Source organism: Oncorhynchus mykiss, chromosome 4, assembly GCF_057628025.1.
Source record: "Oncorhynchus mykiss isolate SJ-2025 chromosome 4, ASM5762802v1, whole genome shotgun sequence".
Classification (NCBI taxonomy): Eukaryota; Metazoa; Chordata; class Actinopteri; order Salmoniformes; family Salmonidae; genus Oncorhynchus; species Oncorhynchus mykiss.
Window position 1 is genome coordinate 77,570,353 of NC_143025.1, and position 25,354 is coordinate 77,595,706.

The window sequence follows — 25,354 nt, forward strand, 5'->3', positions numbered from 1 at the left end:
TTTTTTTTAAGATGCTTTTGTAGTTTATTATCAACGTTTCAATCACAAGGGACTTCATCAGCCTCAATCCTGCAGATATTTTCTTATTCTCCCAGAGTGAGGTCTTGGTAATTCCTGGCCATGGGCCCTAAGACTGACAGGACTACTAGCCACTCCTCCCTCATCTATACTGAGGCTAGGTTGTTTAAAATGGCTACCTGTAGTCTACGCTGAGAACGTAAACAACAAGTAACACTGTAGCTCCAAGGACTTGGGCTTCAGAAGAGCACACATATGTAGGCCTACAGTTTTATGGTGGAGCTCTCACAGAGACTCTTGCTGCCAAGGGAATGCCTGACAGCTTGAAAGACGTTTTGGACACCACAGTGAAAATTGTAAACTTTTTTAAAGCAAGTCCCCTGAACTCGTGTATTTTCTGCACTATGCAATGATATGGGCAGCGACCATGTTACACTTTTACAACATACAGAAGTGCGCTGGTTATCAAGGGGCAAAGTATTGACATGTTTATTTGAATTGAGAGACGAGCTTAAAGTTCTCTTTACAAACCATAGTTTACTTGTCTGACCGCTTGCATGATGACGAATGTCTCACACAACTGGACCATCTGGGTGATGTTTTTCCTCGCCTGAATGATCTGAATCTAAGATTACAGGGACTCTCCACAACTGTATTCAATGTGCGGGACAAAATTGAGGCTATGATTAAGAAGTTGGAGCTCTTCTCTGTCTGCATTAACAAGAACAACACACAGGTTTTCCATCATTGTATGATTTTTTACAGACAATGTCAAATGTGATGAAGCGAAGCACCTGAGTGAGTTGGGTGCACAATTACGCAAGTACTTTCCCGAAACGGATGACACAAAGCTGGATTTGTTATCCCTTTCATGCCCTGCCTCCAGTCCACTCACCGATATCTGAACAAGAGAGCTGTCACGGATCCCTCCGGGAACTGTGTCATTATGCACACCTGGTCCCCATTCCCGCTGATTGTAATTGTTTAAAATGTGCCCTTTGGTTTCCATTGGGCTGTCAATTATTGTTCCAATGTTGGTTGTGTGAGTACCTGTGCTGTGTTTTTGCTTTCGTGCCACTTGTATTGCGCAGATGATTCTGAGTCTTGTCTCGTGTGGGATCATTGTGCACTTGTGTTATTTATTCGAGGTTCTCCTCGCTCTTTTGTTTGGGTATCTACCCTGTGTTTTGTATACGGGTTTGTTTGGTCTTCGCCCCCGTGCCTGTACACGGCACGCTGTAATTTGGGAAATAAACCCCTATTGCGCATTCCTGCACCTGTCTTCCGATCCATTTATGCCAATGTGACAAGAGCCTCATTGAAATTGCAACAAGCGGTTCTGTGAAAATTGAATTTTAAATCAAAGCCACTGCCAGAGGTCTGGGCTGCGCTCAGAGTATCCTGCCTTGGCAAATCGGCTGTTAAGACACTGATGCCCGTTGCAACCACGTACCTTTGTGAGAGTGGATTCTCGTCCCTCACTAGCATGAAAACTAAATACAGGCGCAGACTGTGAAATGTAAGACAGACTCTCTCCAATACAGCATTGTAGAGTTGTGTGCATCCTTTCAAGCACACCCTTCTCATTAACCTATGGTGAGTTATTCACAATTTACAAATAATGTTTTATATGTAGATGTTTAAATAAAGAGCAAAATTATTGATTATTATATTATTTGTGCCCTGGTCCTAAGAACTGTCACTTCCCTCGAGCCGGGTTGTGACAACCACACTCATTCTTATGTATAAATGTATCTCAGTGTGTGTGTGTGGTGGGCTTTCAATAATGGCAAAAAACACTTGAGTGCGCTGACCCTGGTGCTAGAGGGGGTACGCAGCTCGAGGTTGAATGTTTGAAGGGGTACGGGACTATAAAAAGTTTGAGAACCACTGCCCTAGACTATTCAATCAAAACTGGCATTCCGTTTTCTGATGTAAAACCACTAAACTACTTCAGAATTCTTGTTCTTCACCAAAAACCTTGTTTTACTGATTCAAAGCCAAGTGCAGCGCCAGCATGATAATAGGTGGCCTAGTGGTTAGCGTGTTGGACTAGTAACCGACAGGTTGCAAGATCAAATCCCCGAGCTGACAAAGTAAAAATCTGTCTTTCTGTCCCTGAACAAGGCAGTAAACCCACTGTTCCTAGGCAGTCATTGAAAATAAGAATTTGTTCTTAACTGACTTGCCTAGTTAAATAAAAATTCTTAAGTTTTGAATGTTTCGGTTTTAATTGAGCAAAGCCTAACATAATGAGTAGGCCTATGTCCCAAAATAACAATACGGGGGCCCATAGTAAAATAACTAGGTAGAGGGACAGCGTCATATCCGGGCCTGATCCAAAAGGGCTTTGCTGACCCAGTTCCAGTCAGAGTAGCGGATGATATTAGCAAAGCAATTAAGTAAGATGACAGCCATCAGGCAGGGCAAGCTGTCAGGCACAGGGCCAGATTGACACAGAGAGAAGCACCATTTCCCTACCCTGTAATGGCTATTGATTTCTACTGCCAAAACAAGAGCCCTCCTCTCAGACCCAGAAGTGGCAGCTAAACCAATTGGTAAAAATATATATTTTTAATTAAATGAAAAAAGATGTGAAGAGGGAGAAATAGACATGGTGGGGCACTGTGGATGACATCTGCCTTGGTCTGGGGGGTTCGGCCAGAAGAAACGGTGGGGTAGAATGGTAGTGACCCTGCCGCATTACTCCAAGGGAGAATGTTTCTGATACTCTGAGCAGAGGATCAATACTGAGGAAGAGGACAGGGGAGAATGGCTCTATATGGTAGAATTAATTTCATTTTGTTGTGGTTGCTTTCTTTCTGAACAAAATGTGTGAGAAGTATAAAAGATTCAAACATTCAAAACAACAAATCCAGACAGAGAGAAATAACCAATTAGCTGAATCAAAATTAGACGGTGATGTCAAACTGCAATGAGAAACAATTTTTTTTAAAGAATCAACACATTAGCCAACACAATAGCACGCCACATACAATGTCAAATTCTTAATTTATTGATAAAATCTGTTCTAATTAATCCCATCCTGCATTAACTCGTGTTTTGCAAATAAATGAGGACCATCCACATTCTACACTGAACAAAAGTATAAACACAACATACCATTTAAAAGACTTGACTGAGTTACAGTTCATAAGGAAAATTGACCTGTTTCAAGCTAGGCAAATGTTGCAGGTCACTACTTCACAGTAGAGGCACTTGAACGTGTTTTTTAAAAATGTGTTACTTTTTCTTAACGTGTTTTTTGGCAGAATGCCTTCTGGAACATGAACTTTCATGTGCCTTAATAACAAACCTGTATGCCATCAATACGAATACAATTGTTAAATTAAGAGCCTAGTTTATTTAACCACAGAAAAAGTCAGGAACCTACTAGCCATGATTGGCTGAGATAATGCATGGGCTGGACATGCCAAGAGACGAGTTCGGATTGGTCTGTCGTGTAGCACGCTTCTGTCTATAACATGAGCTGCTCAGTATGTGTAGATAATCCTTGCTACCGCGGCTTTATTAAAGATAGAACGTTAGCCATAGAGACCTGCAAAAGTGCTTGCTACTGCTCTCAACAACATTGCTGCAAAGAATCGACAAAGATCAGTGGGAAAAATTTGTGATGGACTACTTTTCTGCAAAGTCAATGTGAACGGGTGTGACTTGACATAACAGGCCAAACAAGTTTTAGCTAGCTACAAACCAAACGGAAATGACACGCTGCCGTGAAGTGTTCATCCACGAGTCTAGCTACATTCTAAGATATTATACATTTCAAATTTTGTCAGAAAGTTGTTTTCATTGCAAGTTAAAGCGTACCGTTAACTAGCTAACGAATGTTAGCTTGCTGGCTCACTTTACATGTATGATCTGTGTAGTAATATTATTTGCATGTCAGAACCATTTGCATTGCTAGTTATAGCCAAATGTTAGCTAACTAGCTTTAGCTACCTACAGAGTCATACTCCAGCATTTCATGCATAGTAGCAAGCTATGACAATCCATTTGTACTGTGGCTACGGGTTTGTTTAGACATGTAGCTAGTTACGTAAGCAAAGACTCCACTTTGCAAGATGAAGTTTACATGAACCATCAAGTTAGCCAAGTGTGTCTGGGGGTGATTATGGCCATCTATTGTATTTCATGAACATGTGTACATGTTTAGACACTAATGACTCATCCACTTAGCTAGATGTGGCTGGGGGGGTGGTTACAGCATTTATTTCAGTCTTTTTTCACTCATCAATTTAGACAAGTGTCTGGGTAAGCATCTAATGATATTTTTACAATATTTTTATCTGGACACTTTAAAGTCAGATTACGATATAGACCAAGGACTAGATAAAGTATTTTTACCAGGAGTTTTTCCTTATTGTAAAGAGATTGGTGAGGCTAAGGCTTAAGAGGGTGTGAATGATGCTAAATAGGTGAAGACAAAGAAGAGCTCTCCAGTAGGTGTACCAAAACATTCAGGGGCAATTTTCTTAAAAGTGGGGTTACAAGTTTATCTAATTTCAAAGCAGAATTACTTTCCCATTGTACCTCAACTGCAGTGTATGATATACCATTTTGAAGCTCTTGGTCTTTACTTTTATCCAATGGCCATAACACCATTTCAAATTTTGCTAGATAAGACCGAATCTGGGTCTCGAGCTGGGTCACAAATCAGAAAATTGAAATAAATTCATTAGGCCCTAATCTATGGATTTCACATGACTGGGAATACAGATATGCATCTGTTGGTTATAGATACTTTTTTTTAAAGTAGGGGCGTGGATCAGAAAACCAGTCAGTCAGTATCTGGTGACCACCATTTGCCTCATGCAGCACGACATCTCCTTCGCATAGAGTTGATCAGGCTGTTGACTGTGATCTGTTCAAAGTTGGATGTGGAGGTCCTGGGCTGTTGTGATTACACGTGGTCTGAGGTTGTGAAACCGGTTGGATGTGCTGCCAAATTCTCTACAAATGACGTCGGAAGCGGCTTATAGTAGAAAAAATAAACATTTTCTGGAAACAGCTCTGGTGGACATTCCTGCAGCAATCAGAATGCCAATTGCATGCTCCCTCAACTAGAGACATAAATGTGACATTGTGTTGTGACAAAACTGCACATTTTAGAGTGGCCTTTTATTGTAAAGATCACGCTGTTTAATCAGCTTCTTGATATGCCACCTGTCAGGTGGTTGGATTATCTTGGTAAAGGAGAAATGCTCACTAACAGGGATGTAAACAACATATGTACAAAATTTGAGAAATAAGATTTTTGTGCATAATGGAACATTTCTGGGATATTTTATTTCAGCTCATGAAACACTTTACGTGTTGCGTTCATTTTTGTTCGGTAGAATATATTTTTTTATTTGCTAGTTTATTTGTTTGAGTTTCTTTAAAGTCTGGTTTTCATATTCCTCATGGCATGGGGAGCGTGTGTGGGAGGATACAGGACTGGTCTGTCTGTTCTCTGTGTGATCCTTACCGTTTTCCTTTCATCCTCCTGATGGTTGAAGGCTAGGCCAGGGTATCTGCCCATTTAAGTGTCCGTTTTCAGAACTGCTGTCTGTCTTCCCTGGAAAGCAGAGTGCCTGCCTGCCTATATCTGAGGGATAACATCAACTGTTTGGTTCTCCAGACTTGACAATCAATCACACACTGTTCTGGACATCGGACTTCTCGCTGGTTTAGAAATGGCTGCTGGGATTGTTAGTAAACTACTTTAAAAATGTTTTAATTTTCCAGTTTACTACTAGTTATTTGTATTGGTTTTGCAAAAAATTGAAACTGAAGCTTTGCCTCCGACATAAAAACACAAGCGACACTTTCTTACAAAACAACATTCATTGGTCTATCAGTTTGGTGTTATGCCTATTAAAATCAGCCTGCTGGGAAAACCCAAAAACAGCTGCCCATTTTCTCTCAAAAACAACTTTACAATTACATTAAAATTTTATACTGCGGTAGGAATGCACTTCGCCAGGTTTCCTGAATTGGAGCAACCCCTTTTTCCCCTTATAACGTTGGCTTGACATGTGCAAGGCACATGTCCCGTCCATAAATCTGTGTGTGGATCGGTTTCCATTTTACTACACAGGCAGCACATGGACAGTCCGTGGATCTAGAAGAGTGATTACTGCCTCCGAGGTATTCCCTTTACTTCCCTAATGTATCAGAAGGACCAGATTGTCTTTTATAAAAACTAAAGATATTTATGTTTGCTTTGATTGTGGACAACCCATGGATCTAGAAAAGTGTGATGAACTGCGTATCTAGTTAGTCAGAAGTTTACATACACCTTGGCCAAATACATTTAAACTCAGTTTCACAATTCCTGACGTTTAATCATAGTAAAAATTGTGTCTTAGGTCAGTTAGCATAACCACTTTATTTTAAGAATGCGAAATGTCAAAATAAATAATGATTTATTTCAGCTTTTATTTCTTTCATCACATTCCCAGTAGGTCAGAAGTTTACATACACTCAATTAGTATTTGGTAGCATTGCCTTTAAATTGTTTAGCTTGGGTCAAATGTTTTGGGTAGCCTTCCACAAGCTTCCCACAATAAGTTGGGTGAATTTTGGCCCATTCCCCCTGACAGAGCTGGTGTAACTGAGTCAGGTTTGTAGGCCTCCTTGCTCGCACACACTTTCAGTTCTGCCCACAAATTCTCTATAGGATTGAGGTCAGGGCTTTGTGATGGCCACTCCAATACCTTGAGTTTGTTGTCCTTAAGCCATTTTGCCACAACTTTGGAAGTATGCTTGGGCTCATTGTCCATTTGGAAGACCCAAGCTTTAACTTTTTGACTGTCTTGAGATGTTGCTTCAACATCTCCACAATTTTCCGGCCTCATGAAGCCATCTATTTTGTGAAGTGCACCAGTCCGTCCTGCAGCAAAGCTCCCCCACAACATGATGCTGCCACACCCATGCTTCACGGTTAGGATGGTGTTCTTCGGCTTGCAAGCCTCCCCCTTTTTCCTCCAAACATAATGGTCATTTTGACCAAACAGTTCTATATACAGTGGGGCAAAAAAGTATTTAGTCAGCCACCAATTGTGCAAGTTCTCCCACTTAAAAAGATGAGGCCTGTAATTTATCATCATAGGTACACTTCAACTATGAAAGACAAAATGAGAACAAAAAAAAATCCAGAAAATCACCTTGTAGGATTTATGAATTTATTTGCAAATTATGGTGGAAAATAAGTATTTGGTCAATATCAAAAGTTTCTCAATACTTTGTTGGCAAAGACAGAGGTCAAACGTTTTCTGTAAGTCTTCACAAGGTTTTCACACACTGTTGCTGGTATTTTGGCCCATTCCTCCATGCAGATCTCCCTAGAGCAGTGATGTTTTGGGGCTGTTGCTGGGCAACACGGACTTTCAACTCCCTCCAAAGATTTTCTATGGGGTTGAGATCTGGAGACTGGCTAGGCCACTCCAGGACCTTGAAATGCTTCTTACGAAGCCACTCCTTCGTTGCCCGGGCGGTGTGTTTGGGATCATTGTCATGCTGAAAGACCCAGCCACGTTTCATCTTCAATGCCCTTGCTCATGGAAGGAGATTTTCACTCAATCTCACGATACATGGCCCCATTCATTCTTTCCTTTACACGGATCAATCGTCCTGGTCCCTTTCCAGAAAAACAGCCCCAAAGCATGATGTTTCCACCCCAATGCTTCATAGTAGGTATGGTGTTCTTTGCATTCTTTGTCCTCCAAACACGACGAGTTGAGTTTTTAACCAAAAAGTTATATTTTGGTTTCATCTGACCATATGTCATTCTCCCAATCTTCTTCTGGATCATCCAAATGCTCTCTAGTAAACTTCAGACGGGCCTGGACATGTACTGGCTTAAGCAGGGGGACACGTCTGGCACTGCACGATTTGAGTATCTGGCGGCGTAGTGTGTTACTAATGGTAGGCTTTGTTACTTTGGTCCCAGCTCTCTGCAGGTCATTCACTAGGTCCCCCCGTGTGTTCTGGAATTTTGGAATTTTGACCCCACGGGGTGAGATATGGAGCCCCAGATCGAGGGAGCTTATCAGTGGTCTTGTATGTCTTCCATTTCCTAATAATTGCTCCCACAGTTGATTTCTTCAAACCAAGCTGCTTACCTATTGCAGATTCAGTCTTCCTATTCTGGTGCAGGTCTACAATTTTGTTTCTGGTGTCCTTTGACAGCTCTTTGGTCTTGGCCATAGTGGAGTTGAGTGTGACTGTTTGAGGTTGTGGACAGGTATCTTTTATACTGATAACAAGTTCAAACAGGTGGCATTAATACAGGTAACGAGTGGAGGACAGAGGAGCCTCTTAAAGAAGAAGTTACAGGTCTGTGAGAGCCAGAAATCTTGCTTGTTTGTAGGTGACCAAATAGTTATTTTCCACTATAATTTGCAAATAAATTCATTAAAAATCCTATAATGTGATTTTCTAGATTTTTTTTTTCTCATTTTGTCTGTCATAGTTGAATTGTACCTATGATGAAAATTACAGGCCTCATCTTTTTAAGTGGGAGAACTTGCACAATTGGTGGCTGACTAAATACTTTTTTGCCCCACTGTATATGTCAAGCAAAGAGGCACTGAGTTTGAAGGTAGGCCTTAATCTATCCACAGGTACACCTCCAATTGATGTCAATTAGCCTATCAGAAGCTTCTAAAGCCATGACATAATTTTCTGGAATTTTCCAAGCCGTTTAAAGACAGTCAACTTAGTGTATGTAAACTTCTCACCCACTGGAATTGTGATACAGTGAAATAATCTGTCTGTAAACAATTGTTGGAAAAATTACTTGTGTCATGCACAAAGTAGTTGCCAAAATTATAGTTTGTTAACAAGACATTTGTGGAGTGGTTGAAAATGTAGTTTTAAATGACTCCAACCTAATTGGATGTAAACTTCTGACTTCAACTGAATATAAATCAAATGGTTTGCTTGAATTAATTCATTTATCAAATAATTTCCTGGGAGGATAAGACCTAACCTCATTAGCCCTGTGGGCGTCTATTGTCATAGGCCCATGGAACTAAGCATTTTAACTACTGCAAGGTCATACTGTACAAACGCTAGAAAGCTACAGTACTGTCAGATATGTCAGTACATAAATGTCTGAACTGGCACTGGTTGTTGAGGAACAGATTGTGCTGCACAGTTATTCTATTCACGCCTCCAGCAGACTACAGCCCTAAACAGCCAACCTCCCGGTCTCTGCCTCCCTTACCCACACTGCTGAACAGCAGTGAAAAATACCATATAACATCAGACGTTCCTCTACATATGTAGGATAGAGATATGTGCTGGGTAATGAGTTGCACTCCGCAGTGGGCCATTAAAACCTATGTCAAAATAAGGAGATATATAAATAACACTGCGGTGCAATGGGCCGGCTGATATTCAGCAATTATTTCAGAGTAAATTTTCACTCAGTTGGCCAGTTGACCGTAAATGATAAAACAGAACATTTGAATAATTTTTCAGATAAGAGGTCCCTCTGTTAGGGGAATTATTTCAGTCGAGGACATTGGGTAGTTAGAGGAGATGTAATGAACATTTAGCAGCAGGACTGTTCAGAGCAGGGAAATCACTCCCTTACCAGTGTCGGCCCTGCATGGATTAAACACACAGTCCTAATAACACTGCCTAATTGAGATAGAAATAGGTTGGCCCATTCAATGTTGAGAATATACTTATATAAGCTATGTAATCTGAGGCTAGTAATTTAACTAAATGGAACAAAATAGAATTTGCTGTGAAAGTGGCAGCCACTTGTGCTTTACTTCCATAGTGTTTCCCATGCTGTTTTGAAAGGGCTTTACTATTATACCATCAAATTCATGAATTCATTTCAGATAAGATTAAATTCCTGTTTATGCATCAATTTACTTCTACCAGCAGTGGCATTTTAGCATGTAGAGATCTATACAACACTAAACAATACATAACTTTGACAAACGGTGCCCACACAAGTCCCAACACCTTACCACTGCGACACCTGGCTATCAGCAGAGCCTTGTCTGGTAGTGAAACAGTTCATTCAGCCTAATTTACTGCCTTTAAAAAAAACAGCTGATATGGCTGACTTACTTAAACAAATGTGATTTCTACTGGCTTTTGAGATCTACAAACTATGGCACAAGGGGACGGCGAGCGGATAAGAGGCAATCCGTTAATGAGCAAGCTAGGACGGACGTAGTCAATATAACGATTTGTTCAGCACTTTCTAAATGTACCTTGACAGAATTCGGAACATAGCTGTTCTTACAGTATTCTCCCTGTACACCAAGTCAGAACCATAGCATAAATAGAGGCATATAAGCAGACAATGAAAGCTCTTACAATATTCTGATTACATTTCTCTAAAACAGGCTATACTGTAGGCTACATGTACGCCACCAAGTCAGAACAGTAGGTGAAATTAGAAGGGGAAAAGGGACCAAATTATTAGGGTGAGGCACATGGGCTACTAACAGCTTATGACACAACATACAATACTAGTCAGAAGTTTGGACACACTCATTCAAGGGTTTCTTTATTTTTACCATTTTAGACATTGTTGAATAATAGTGAAGACATCAAAACTGGGAAATAACATATGGAATCATATGGGCGGCAGGTAGCCTAGTGGTTAGAGCATTGGACTAGTAACAGAAAGGTTGCAAGATCAAATCCCCGAGCTGACAAAGTAAAAATCTGTTGTTCTGCCCATGAACAAGGCAGTTAACCCACTGTTCCTAGGCCTTCATTGAAAATAAGAACTTGTTCTTAACCGACTTACCTAGTTAAAAAAGTGTGAAATCATCCCTAACCATCTCAATTGGGTTGAGGCCAGGTCATCTGATGCAGCATGCCATCACTCTCCCCAAATAGCCATTCACAGTATGGAGGTGTGTATGAAAACAATTGAGTGGGACTAAGTGCAAACCAGATGGAATAGTGTTTCACTGCACAATGCTTTGGTAGCCATGCTGGTTAAGTGTGCCTTGAACTTGAAATAAAATCACCAGCAAGTCACACCTCCTCCATGCTTCACTGTGGGAACCACACATGTGGAGATCATCTTTTCACCTACTCTGCATCTCACAAAGACACTGTAGTTGGAACTAAAAATCTCAAATTGGGACTCATCAGACCAAAGGACAGATCTCCATTGCTTGTGTTTCATTGCCCAAGCAAGTCTATTCTTCTTATTGGTGCCCTTCAGCAAGGCCTGACTCATGCAGTCTTCTCTGAACAGTTGATGTCTTACTTGAAATCTGCGAAGCATTTATTTGGGCTGCAATTTGAGGCCAGTAACTAATGAACTTATCCTCTGTAGCAGAGGTAACTCTGGGTCTTCCTTTCCTGTGGCGGTCCTCATGAGAGCCAGTTTCACAGTGCTTAATGGTTTTTGCGACTGCACTTGAAGAAACTTTCAAAGTTCTTGTAATGATGCGTATTGACTGACCTTCATGACAGTAAAGTAATGATGGACTGTCGTTGCTCTTTGCTTAGAGCTTTTCTTGCCATAATATGGACTTGGCCTTTTACCAAATAGCCCTATCTTTGTATACCACCCATACCTTGTCACAACACAACTGATTGGCTCAAACGCATTAAGGAAAGAAATTCAACAAATGTACTTTTAACAAGGTACACTTAATTGAAATGCATTCAAGGTGACTACCTCATGAAGCTGGTTGAGAGAATGCCAAGCGTGTGCAAAGCAGTCATCAAGGCAAAGGGTAGCTACTTTGAAGAATCTCAAATGTAACAACTCTTTTGGTTATTACATGATTCCATGTTTCATAGTTTCGATGTGCTCACTATTGTTCTACAATGTAGAAAACAGTAACAAAAGAAAAACCCTGGAATGAGTAGGTGTCCAACCTTTTGAGGTGGCGCAGTGGTCCTTTTTGGGCAAATTTTGTCATCAAAGACTGGCACTCTCTCGATTTATGGTGCGTTCAAGAATCATGATGATGTCAGTGATCTTCAGGTCGGTGCTCTAGGAAGAGGTCTGAGTTCCCAACTTCCAATTCTGAATTGGATAACCGTTCAAAAACGTATTTTCCCAGTCGGAGTTCCCAGTTGTCTTGAACTCACTGAAATTAGATTTCCCACTTCTGAGTTTCCAGTTGTTTTGAGAGCAGCAGATGTCATGCTGGATTGACACCATGGTCAATGCTGGATGTTTATCCTTTTAAGTTTGGAAAAGAGACCCTTAAACCCAGAAAGGGGACCACACACCCACTCCACTGAATAGCAGGTTAGTGATTACTTTGCGATGCTTGCAGTTAGCCATTGATTCATTCCAAACCACTCATTGTTGAATTTGCGACTTCCAACTTGTTGTGTAATGTTAATGTCCAATGAGCACTGATGTTTTATCTATTATTTTGCTTCATTATTTCTCTTCATATGACAAGGATTAAAAAGCGTATGCCAGTAGCTTGTCAACTTGATTCATGATGATGACTGCTAGCTTGCTAGCTAAGATTTTGAGAGTATAAATGTTAACATGATCAGTCCAATCAAGCTGCTGTAGATATAACGTGATTTGACAAAATGATCTGTAGCCAATGACCTTGGGCCTTCTTGGATGGGAACTTCTAATGTAACTACGGCAGCATCCAAGTGGCTTAAATTCTGAAGCTTCACCCTTAGATTTGGCGGTGACGTAGTGTCCCCATGAGTGACAGAACACTGAGCCAATCACGGCCCAACTAGAGAACATTACCAACCCCTACGCTCTATTTTCCGCCACAGAAAGCACAGAGCGAGGCTGAAGACACCTGCATTTTGGAGCTGCCTTAAGCAACAACACAAAAAGAGACCAAGTATGTATGTGGCATTATTAAAAAATGTTTTTACATTGTTTGCAAACTGATGTTACATGTATTAATGCCAAAATAACATGCAAAACAGGCATCAAATGAAAAAGAAGTGCTAGAAAAAAAAGGGGGGGGAGCGCCACGGTCTACCAGATACCTTTAAATTAGGTTGTTGCGCATTGAAGACCATTCAAACAAACTACAAATGTTGGAAGACTACAAGGCTGTTCTAAAGAGGACTCAAGCAAACACTGGACGACAGGGTGGACAGATGGATGGCTATTGGTCCCCGACAGGTAGAATGGCAGCTAGGGGTTCTCTGTGGTGTTGGTGTGTAATGCTACCAGCAGGGAACGCTAGTCCTCACAGGAGGATCTGAGCCAATAACACTGGGATGACAGGTTGCTCTGTTGTCACTTTGGCAATGTAAACACATGTCCCATGCCAATGAAGCCCTTTGATTTTAATTGAATTGAGAGAAAGAACAGGAAAATGACACCCTATATAACACTTCTTTTGACCACCCAATTCCCTACATTTTATTTAACTAGGCAAGTCAGTTAAGAACAAATTCTTATTTTCAATTATGGCCTAGGAACAGTGGGTTAACTACCTTGTTCAGGGGCAGAACGACAAGTTTTACCTTGCAAGATCGAATCCCAGAGCTGACAACTTCTCGGTTACTAGTCCAAAGCTCTAACCACTAGGCTACCTGCCACCCTTATTTTGACCAGAGTCCATAGTTCTGGTCAAAAGTACACTATATAGGGAGAAGGGTGCCCTTTTGGACACAAACTATGCATCAACGACACCATGGCTTTTCTGTACTGTATTTTTCTCTTTCCTAATTGTTCTTGATGTGAATTAGCAGCGACATCAAAATGACTTCTTGGGGTGGTTGGTGATATAAGTGCTCACTTAAACTACTACAGTACTGATATACAGGGCTTTGGGCACCTGGAAAAGCGCTAAATAAATCAAGTCCATTATCATCGATAAGCAAGCAATCACACTAGGTACTGCTCTGTTACGCACACAGTATTTATTCCCTCACAGCCACTTCCTCTTGAGCCACCACCATTTTGGAGCCACAGTAGCAGAGATCTGGCAGCATATCTACCTGCCCACCACTGCAACTGGACATAGATTCCAGTGAGGAAATCAAACAGGGCACAACAAAGGAAAAAGGTTCCACTCAGCACGTAACACTCCACAGCTAGATACTGTACAGTCACACGTCCAGGTTTCAAATGGATTGAGGTGTCGCCATTTTAATGTTTCCCTGCTTTAGATCACAGCTATAATACACATTCAGTCATTGCAACCACCCACTGAAATGCACTTAACACAAAAACCCAGCAGGCAACAAAAAGTTATGCAACATATAGATTAATAACTATGGATGGTGTTGTGGGTTTAGTTAATTTCCGGTTAGATGGTGTTAATGCTAAAGCCTGGTTGGTACCTAACGGATGTTGAAGAGGCTGACGCTGAGGGTAATTATACTCTGTGTGTTTCAGCAGTTCCTTCACAGATATTAAGCTCAATGGCATGGGTGAGATGTCACGTTGTGACCCCTGCTGTGTGCTCTGTCCCCAGGGGTCTCCACTCCCCGCATGACCACCTGACGCCCCCCACTGGGCGCAATGTCTTAATCACTCGGGCTGAGAGACAGTGCTTCAATGTTTAGGTCTCGGGAGTCATCAGTTTGTGTGTTGCAGTCTGTGTACAGTGTGTGAGTGCGAGCTCAGGCTTCAAATTAGTGGAACGCTTTTATTTTGACAATGGATGTGTAGGCAGGGAGAGACAGTTTTACTGCTAATGACCCAGCGTTCACACACACACACACACAATGCCCATGTCTTTAGAATCATTATATTTTCTGCTTTGCAGACACCTTTACAACAGACAACCCTAAGGTTATTATGTCAATACAGCTAAGAACCTCACTGAGCTGAATGAAACACCCTTCCTAAGTGTACAGGAGACATACATTTCCACCGTCGTTAGCGGGTGAGGGGAGCCTACCAGAGTACCCCTACCTAATCGGAGTATACAGAAACCAGTACCCATAGCTAACCGGATTATGCAGAAACCAGTACACCTCTAGCTAACCCAGGAGGGTGATTCTACTAGGCCGATAACTGCCTGGTGTCACTACGCAAACAAAAACAGTGAGGATGATTACTGCAAAAGGTGCGTCGTCAACTCAGCAAAAAACAAAACAAAAAAAAAAACAACTTAAGACTGTATTTCAAAGATAATTCGTAAATATCCAAATAACTTCACAGATCTTCTTTGTAAAGGGTTTAAACACTGTTTCTAATGCTTGTTCAATGATACATAAACAATTAATGAATATGCACCTGTGGAACGGTCATTAGGTCCCTGCTCATTTGCGTGAACGTGCCTTAGGCATGCTGCAAGGAGGCATGAGGACTGCAGATGTGTCCAGGGAAATAAATTGCAATGTCTGTACTGTGAGATGCCTAAGACAGCGCTACAGGGAGACAGGACGGACAGCTGATTATACTCGCAATGGCAGACCACGTAACACCTGCACAGGATCGGTACATCCGAACATCACACCTGAGGAGACAGGTACAGGATGGCAACAACTGCCCAAGTTACACCAGGAACGCACAATCCCTCCATCAGTGCTCAGACTGTCCGCAATAGGCTGAGAGAGGCTGGACTGAGGGCTTGTAGGCCTGTTGTAAGGCAGGTCCTCACCAGACATCACCGGCAACAACGTTGCCTATGGGCACACCCCCACCGTCGCTGGACCAGATCTCAAACCCATTGAGCACGTTTGGGACCTGTTGGATCGGAGGGTGAGGGCTAGGGCCATCCCCCCCCAGAAATGTCCGGGAACTTGCAGGTGCCTTGGTGGAAGAGTGGGGTAACATCTCACAGCAAGAACTAGCACATCTGGTGCAGCCCATGAGGAGATGCACTGCAGTACTTAATGCAGCTGGTGGCCACACCAGACACTGACTGTTACTTTTGACCACCCAACACATTATTCAATTTCTGTTCGTCACATGTCTGTGGAAGTTGTTCAGTTTGTCTCAAGTTGTTGAATCTTATGTTCCTACAAATATTTACACATGTTAAGTTTGCTGAAAATAAACGCAGTTGACAGTGAGGACATTTATTTTTTTGCTGAGTTTACAACTGAAACATTACCGTTAGTGAGGGTCAGAGAATGTGGTGATGAGGCTTGTGGAACCTTACATTGGCAAGGGGAGAAATGTCATGAACAATTTCTGTACTTCACTGGCGAACAAGTTGCTTGCAAAGAAACAAGCCTTGTTTGCACCATGAACAAAGTGAGACGGAAGTTCTCTCCCTCAAAATAAGGGACCTGCACAGCCGTTGTACTCCACAATGGTGCTGAAGAATGACAAGACAACACTCACACTTTACCAAAGCAAGGCAAGAAAGAATGTTTCTGTCATGAGAATCATGGATCCGACAGTTGCCGTCGATGGGGACGCAAAGAGAGAACCGGAGACCGTTACACATTACAACCAAACAAAGCTAGTGCTATGTCAATGTGAAAGTGACAAAGATGTGTCGACTGTTAGGACAAGGATAACAGATAATTGAAATACAACTTATATTAATTAAATTATTGCTTTGTGCCGATTTTCACTTTATCAAGCACACTTGCCATTAATGATGTTCAGGCTGGGCCTCCCGGGTGGCGCAGTGGTTAAGGGCGCTGTACTGCAGCGCCAGCTGTGCCATCAGAGTCCCTGGGTTTGCGCCCAGGCTCTGTCGTAACCGGCCGCGACCGGGAGGTCCGTGGGGCGACGCACAATTGGCCTAGCGTCGTCCGGGTTAGGGAGGGATTGGTCGGTAGGGATCTCCTTGTCTCATCGCGCACCAGTGTAGCCTCCGACACATTGGTGCGGCTGGCTTCTGGGTTGGATGCGCGCTGTGTTAAGAAGCAGTACGGCTGGTTGGGTTGTGTATCGGAGGACACATGACATTCAGCCTTCGTCTCTCCCGAGCCCGTACGGGAGTTGTAGCAATGAGACAAGATAGTAGCTACTACAACAATTGGATACCACGAAATTGGGGAGAAAAAAGGGGTAAATAAATAAATAAAATTTAAAAAATGATGTTCAGGCTATATTCTGATGTTTTCATAATTTGACTGCGTCTTGGTAGTATTGTAGTATTGTTTTTATTTTCTGTTCGTCACATGTCTGTGGATGTTGTTCAGTTTGTCTCAAGTTGTTGAATCTTATGTTCATACAAATATTTAAACATGTTAAGTTTGCTGAAAATAAACGCAGTTAACAGTGAGGACGTTTCTTTTTTTGCTGAGTTTACAACTGAAACATTACCGTCTTAGTGTTGTTTGGTTTAACATGGCTACACACACACACACCTTATTTTACTTTCCATCTCAAAAGACAAGTATTAAAGCATTTCATTTTGTTTATATTTGGCACATCTACTTCTATTTATCTCAGACAAATTAAGTACTGGAGATGTTTACTTTACGATCATAGGAACGTCGCAAAATGGTGAACCATGACGTGCTACCTTGTCGCAGACCTCTCTCCCCTCCCTCGGATATGAAAAGCCAGCTGACATTTACTCCTGAGGTGCTGACCTGTTGCACCCTTTTTAACTTAAGGTATAGGGGGCAGCATTTTCACTTTTGGATAAATAGCGTGCCCAATTTCAACTTCCTGCTACTCATGCCAAGAATATAAGATATGCATATTATTAGTAGATTTGGATAGAAAACACTGACGTTTCTAAAACTGTTTGAATAATGTCTGAGTATAACAGAACGTATGTAGCAGGCAAAACCCAGAGCACTAACCGTTCAGATGTATTTATTTATTTTTTTAGGTCTCTGTCTGTTCAGTGAAATGTCATTGGGAAATAATATTTCTTAGGAACTTGTTCAGTTCCTACAGCTTCCACTGGATGTCACCAGTCTTTGGAATTTGGTTGAGGTTATTCATTTGTGCAATTAAGAAGTATGGCCATCTAGGAACTGCATAACACTGTTGAGAGTTGCGCAAGACTTGAAAAGTAGCTTGGTTTGTTGTCTTCCTCTATTGAACACAGATAGACCCGTCTTCAATTTGATTGATTATTAACGTTTAAAAATACCTAAAGTTGTATTACAAAAGTAGTTTGAAATGTTTTGGCAAAGTTTACAGGCAACTTTTGAAATATTTTGTAGTGACAATTTGGAAGCTGTTTTTTTCTGGATCAAACGCGCCAAATAAATGGACATTTTGGATATATATGGACGGAATTAATCGAACAAAAGGACCAATTGTGATGTTTATGGGACATATTGGAGTGCCAAAAAAAGAAGCTCGTCAAAGGTAAGGCATGTTTTATATTTTATTTTTGCGTTTCGTGTAGCGCCTGCAGGGTTGAAATATGCTACCCTCTTTGTTTACTGTTGTGCTATCATCAGATAATAGCTTCTTATGCTTTTGCCGAAGAGCCTTTTTAAAATCTGACATGTTGTCTGGATTCACAACGAGTGTAGCTTTAATTTAGTATCTTACATGTGTGATTTAAAGAAAGTTTGATTTTTATATATTTTATTTGAATTTGCCGTGCTGCATTTTCCCTGGCTTTTGGCCAAGTGGCCAAAGAAGTTAACCACTGATCATCAGTTCTTCAAGTATGAACATCTTGAAGAACTATCCCGCCTTAATGGTCATGTACTCTTATAATCTCCACCCGGCACAGCCAGAAGATGACTGGCCACCCCTCAGATCCTGGTTCCTGCCTTCCTAGGGAGTTTCCTAACCACTGTGTTTCTGCATCTGCATTGCTCACTCTTTGGGGTTTTAGGCTGGATTTCTATATAAGCACTTTGTGACATCTGCTGATAGAAAAATGGCTTTATACATATGTTTGATTGAAAGTTTAAACATTTTACTATTTTGTTTCGGTTTGCTTTATTTGTACATGACAATGTTATATTTGGAAGGGCTCCAGCTTCAATCTCTGCAGTCTTTTATACCCATTGACCCAAAACCATGCAACCAGTTCTGCACCTGAGAGGTCCAGCCCCCCCAGTGAGAAGGCTCTGGGGTGTGGAGGTGGATCGCAGCACACAGCCGAGTGAATCACACACACACACATCCCCTACATATCCCTCGGGGAGGGGGGGGGGGGGCAGCCTGGTCACCTCGCTCTGGGATCAAAGGTGTGTGTCATTTTAATCAGGCAGCCCAGTGGGCGACCCCATTAATTCAATTCCATTTCATCAGCGGTGTGTTGGGTCACCAGAGGGGACAACACATTCCTGGGGTTCTCTGGACCAGCAGTAATCCCCTCTCTTAATGATTCGAGACCAGACACTAAACCCATCATTTCTTAGTGCCTGGCTGCAGTTGTTTTGCTAGGTCTTTGTAGGGATGAGTTGAAATACAGATTTGTTAAGTAATTCAAGCAATCTGACCCACCACCAATTAAACCAATGGCATACAGTAGGTGTACATATACAAGCACATGCGGTATTACAGGATCAAGTGGTGTAATTTAACACTAGAACCGCTGGGCCTCGAGGGACCCCCCTTTCAAGCTAATGGAGCAATCATTCGGACTTCAACATTCTAACAGTGTAATTAATACATGCTATCGCAAAAATAATTTATTAATGTCTTGGGTAACAATAAGATTAATTTTATTTCAAATAAAAATAGTAAAAACAAACCACTAAAAACACATTCAAGTGGTCAATCAATTGTATTAGTAGAGTGCCTTTGTTACAACTATGAAACAGAAAGCATAGGTGTTGGAACACGGCAACAGCTTATTTTTACAATGACAAAATTACAAATTAAATAAAAACAATACTACAACCAAGACGCAGTCAAATGATGAAAACATCAGAAATGGCAAGTGTGCTTGATAAAGTGAAAATCAGCACAAAGCAATAATTTAATTAATATAAGTTGTATTTCAATTATCTGTTATCCTTGTCCTAACAGTCGACACAAATCTTTGTCACTTTCACATTGACATAGGCCTACCTTTGTTTGGTTGTAATGTGTAACGGTCTCCGGTTCTCTCTTTGCGTCCCCATCGATGGCAACTGTCGGATCCATGATTCTCATGACAGAAACGTTCTTTCTTGCTTTAGTAAAGTGTGAGTGTTGTCTTGTCATTCTTCAGCACCATTGTGGAGTACAACGGCTGTGCAGGTCCCTTATTTTGAGGGAGAGAACTTCCGTCTCACTTTGTTCATGGTGCAAACAAGGCTTGTTTCTTTGCAAGCAACTTGTTCGCCAGTGAAGTACAGAAATTGTTCATGACATTTCTCCCCTTGCCAATGTAAGGTTCCACAAGCCTCATCACCACATTCTCTGACGCTTGCAAACCTGCTGCGGATCTTTTCCCAGATATGGAAAGCCTTTCAGCATGTACAATTACGCACGCTCTCACTGTGTAGCCTACTCCATCCATGTAGGTCAACGTAGACTGATAAGACTGCTTGGATTCGGTGGACTGATATCGGGTACACACCATTAAGATTTTAATTAGAATGGTTAAATTTCACAATTGGTGATTACATAATTATGCATCGTTCCCCTCGCTCATCAGCTCACCCATTCGCCCCATCATACTTTACTTAATGTATTTCATCTGTTGTTATACAGGATGGTGTGAAATTAGTTTCAGTATAGTTTAGGTTCAGATTCAAAGTAATTATCGGGGATGATTACCAAATGAACACTTTCAGCTGTTGGAGGAGTAGAGCAGGCCCTAAAGTCAGGGAAAGGTGGGGCAACCGGGGAAACCATAAAATAAAAAAGTAAAACATGCCCTCCTAAAACTGGTTAGAACTCGAGTTCTGTTTGTGATAAAGATTCTAACAACGACAGTGTGTTATAGACTTATTCATGAAAAGTCAAGGATGGGGGGGTATGACTTAAATGGCAGCGTAAGACTTATTTTTATTAATGAGCAGTCAAAATACTGTAACTGCTTCAGCGGTTCTAGTGTTAAGTCTAATGACCAAACTCACAGCTAATATTTAGAGCAAAACTCTTGCTGTTCCAATACAGAAGATACATTGAAAATGACAAATACCCAGTGCTGTATCTGACCCTGAACAATTACTTTAACCATTCAAAATTCAACTTCAATAGCTCACAAATGGCTCAAATATAATTTTTAAAAAAGGATACATTTATTTAACAATCCTCAAACACCAAAATAGAGCTATACTATGCAATTACCATCAGTCTGAGACATTTTCTGACAAATCATCATAGATATTTCCATGTTTGTTTGAAAACGGTACACTCGACTGCATCAGATTACCTAGCCTCTTTTAGAATCCAAGAGGGAAACACTTACTCTGGTCTCTACCATGTAGGCTCAGCATTCCCCAAAAGTCAGAATGTTGAACAAACTTAATTTCAACTGCCGATTTTGTCCCTACATCAGCGGTAATTGGGACAAAATATCCACAGGGAAATGTTATCAGCCACACCTTCAGTATACTGGTCTGTATAGCAGTGCTTCGCAAGCGACAAACACTTGCACAATATGGCCGAGCATAGTACAACGTTGTCCCACGCAATCGGCAGGCGAATTTCCCAATCACTTCCAGTCGATTGCAAGGAAATGTGCGTTGGTCGACCACTTTTCGTTACATTCGGCTATTGTGCATCACGTGCAATGCCTCAGGAGAATGAATACATGCGGCCGAACCTACCGGCTCTGCAACATTTTCCTGTGGATAGCTCATTTTCACCTAGCACCATCAAAAGGACCAACCGCATGGACTACCGGTAAAGTATGTATAAATATTTAACATTCTGGCTTGTAGAAACCATTACATCTTTTTTTAGACAGACTTCTTTCAGACTGAATATCCATGGGGTAACCATGGTAACAGTCCGATGTTTAGGCAACAGATTTCCTAGTTATTTGGTATACAGCCTTTGTGGGTTGTTTTTCTCCTGACATCATTAATTGTTTATTGGTGCATTTGATATCTTACCATACCTTAGGTCTCTGGTGGATGGCGATTCTCATCACAGACAAATTCGATCTTTTGAGTATTCCCGTCTACACCTGCGAAAACAAAGTATTGGTGAGAAAAGGGAAATACACTCACCGACAATTAGCATCAGTCTCATGCCCCCATCATCCATCTATCAAAAATAGGTTTATTTCAAAATCAGACAGTTCACTCACAAATCAAATAACATTTTATTGGTCACATACGCATGGTTAGCAGATGTTAAATGCGAGTGTAGCGAAATGCTTGTGCTTCTAGTTCCGACAGTGCAGTAATATCTAACAATTTCACAACTACCTCACACACACACACACGTGTAAAGGGATGAATAAGAATATGTACATATAAATATATGGATGTGCAATGGCCGTGCGGCATAGGCAAGATGGAGTAGACGGTATAGAGTACAGTATATACATATGAGATGAGTAATGTATGGTATGTAATCATTATATAAAGTGGCATTGTTTTAAAGTGACTAGTAATACATTTATTACATCCAATTATTAAAGTGGCTAGAGTTTGAGTCAGTATGTTGGCCTTGAGATTGAAAAACAGCTTCTGTCTCTCCATCCCAGCTTTGATGCACCTGTACTGACCTCGCCTTCTGGATGGTAGCAGGGTGAACAGACAGTGGCTCGGGTGGTTGTTGTCCTTGATCTTTTTGGCCTTCCTGTGACATCGGGTGTTTTAGGTGCCCTGGAGGGCAGGGAGTTTGCCCCCGGTGATGCGTTGTGCAGACCTCACTACCCTCTGGAGAGCCTTATGGTTGTGGGCGGAGCAGTTGCCGTACCAGGTGGTGATACAGCCTGACAGGATGCTCGCGATTGTGCATCTGTAAAAGTTTGAGAGTATTCAGTGGAAAGCCAAATTTCTTCGGGCTCATGACCTTGACGAGGCAGTGTTGCGCCGTCTTCACCACGCTGTCTGTGTGGGTGGACTATTTCAGTTTGTCTGACGTGTAGGACGAGGAACTTGAAGCTTTCCACCTTCTCCACTACTGTCCCATCGATGTGGATAGGGGGGTGCTCCCTCTGCGGTTTCCTGAAGTCCACGATCAACGATAAAGCCAGCATTCTGTATGGGTGATGTAACTTCAATGTCTCTTGTGGAACGAACATGAAGGTTCTGTTTGGTAAACACCGGTGGCAGAGTTTGACAGCCAACACAATGTGATCTCATGATGTCATTCATCCCAGAGAGACAGGGGGCTGGTAATGGTTGGACACCAGGGTTGCTCTCTATGGCTAGACTCATACACTCAATATATTTTTTTATCGTTACGACAGAGCCTGGGCGCGAACCCAGAGTCTCTGGTGGCACAGCTAGCGCTGCGATGCAGTGCCCTAGACCACTGCGCCACCTGGGAGGCCTGCAATATTATTTTTGCGCTAGTTGGCTATATCTGCACCAAAATTCCAGTAAATTTATTTTCAGCCCTTTTATTTCCATGACTGATCAAAAAAACTCATGGCTCGGCCCCTCTGCAGCAGACATATGGTGAGCAATATGTTTGGAACATCGATTCGCAATAAAAATCAGTCTTGAATAGCAATACATATTAGAATCATGAGGTCCCTGGCAACTCCCAGCCCTAATACACTCCAACCCAAAAAGTTAAATATAATAGCATAGCAGAAATAAATGCTATTTGTAATATTTTAACCTAAAGCACAGTTAGTTCTTATTAATATTTGCCTTCAATAATGCTAACTGATGGTAAGTAAACATTGGACAATCCCACTACCTAAAATGGTCATTTGTCTAAACACATGGACCTCATTGTGTCTTCATCACACCTCCATCTGCTGTTCAAAGCTGTTTGAGGTTATAGATCAGCCAAGCTAAAGATGTTGGAGATCTGGCAAATAAGAAGATATTACCCCCATCTCAACAGAGAAACGATCCAATTTTCCTCAAGAGGGGCCTTTTACTCATACACCTGCTAGAAAATGAAACAAAACATTTCCACGTGTTTCTTTGCCCCTTAGAAAGCCCTGGCTGGTTGATTTCCATTATGATGATTGAAAGGAATTTCAAATCTTGCACATTTCTACTTGAGGAAATATTTTAAAAAGTGGCTATAGATTTGAATATATTGCTTCTGGTATTTCAGAATTATTTTGTTGTTGGCCTTTTTCTCCCCAATTTCATGGTATCCAATTGGTAGTGACAGTCTTGTCTCATCGCTGCAACTCCTGTACGGACTCGGGAGAGGTGAAGGTCGAGAGCCATGAGTCCCCCGAAACACAACCCAAGCCAGGCCGCACTGCTTCTAGACACAATGCCCACATAACCCTGAAGCCAGCCGCACCAATGTGTCGGAGGAAATGCCGTACACCAGGCGAACGCGTCAGCATGCACTGAGCCAAGCCCACCACAGGAGCCTCTAGTGTGCGATGGGACAAGGACATCCCTGCTGAATAAACCCTCCCCTAACCTGGACGATGCTGGGCCAATTGTGCACCGCCCCATGGGTCTCCCGGTCGAGGCCAGCTGCGTTAGACCACTGCGCCACTTGTGAGGCCCATTTTGAAAATGTTTATTTCAGTGAGACTGATGTTAATTATGAGGTTATTAAATGTTTATTAAATTAAGCTTATCGTGCCTAATCACCTGAAATATTATAGAATATATTCCAGTTATACTATTCCTCATCTTGCTAATAATATTGCTATATTTACCATATCAGTTATTAAACATAAGTGCCCATATATACACTAAACAAAAATATAACTCAGCAAAAAACCTTAACATGTGTAAATATTTGTATGAAGATTCAACAGACAGAAACTGAACAAGTTCCACAGACATGTGACTAACTGAAATTGAATGTGTCCCTGAACAAAGGGGGGGGGGGGGGGGGGGGGGGGGGGGGGGGGGTCAAAATCAAAAGTGACAGTCAATGCAGCTGGTGGCCACACCAGATAGTAAGTACTGCAGTGCATCTCCCCCTCATGGACTGCACCAGATTTTCCAGTTCTTGCTGTGAGATGTTACCCCACTCTTCCACCAAGGCACCTGCAAGTTCCCGGACATTTCTGGGGGGGAATGGCCCTAGCCCTCACATCTAACAGGTCCCTCAATGGGATTGAGATCCGGGCTCTTCGCTGGCCATGGCAGAACACTGACATTCCTGTCTTGCAGGAAATCATGCACAGAACGAGCAGTATGGCTGGTGGCATTGTCATGCTGGAGGGTCATGTCAGGATGAGCTTGCAGGAAGGGTACCACATTAGGGAGGAGGATGTCTTCCTTGTAATGCACAGTGTTGAGATTGCCTGCAATGACAACAAGCTCAGTCCGATGATGCTGTGATGCACCGCCCCAGACTCCACCTCCATCCCGCTCCAGAGTACAGGCCTCGGTGTAACGCTCATTCCTTCGATCATAAACGTGAATCTGACCATCACCCCTGGTGAGACAAAACCGCGACTCGTCAGTGAAGAGCACTTTTTTCCAGTCCTGTCTGGTCCAGCGA

At 41.9% G+C, this 25,354-nt stretch overlaps 1 protein-coding gene across 5 annotated transcripts in view; it reads right to left on the minus strand.

Moving 5' to 3' along the window:
- Positions 1–25,354, minus strand: part of LOC110522439 (kelch-like protein 29) — a 408,191-nt gene that overhangs the window by 358,066 nt on the left and 24,771 nt on the right. For all 5 annotated transcript variants that reach the window (XM_036976046.2, XM_090233075.1, XM_090233073.1 and 2 more), the window contains exon 2: positions 21,858–21,926. In XM_036976046.2, coding sequence (XP_036831941.2) covers positions 21,858–21,887 — 30 coding nt within the window. In that variant the 5' untranslated portion in view covers positions 21,888–21,926. The remainder of the gene's footprint in view (positions 1–21,857; positions 21,927–25,354) is intronic.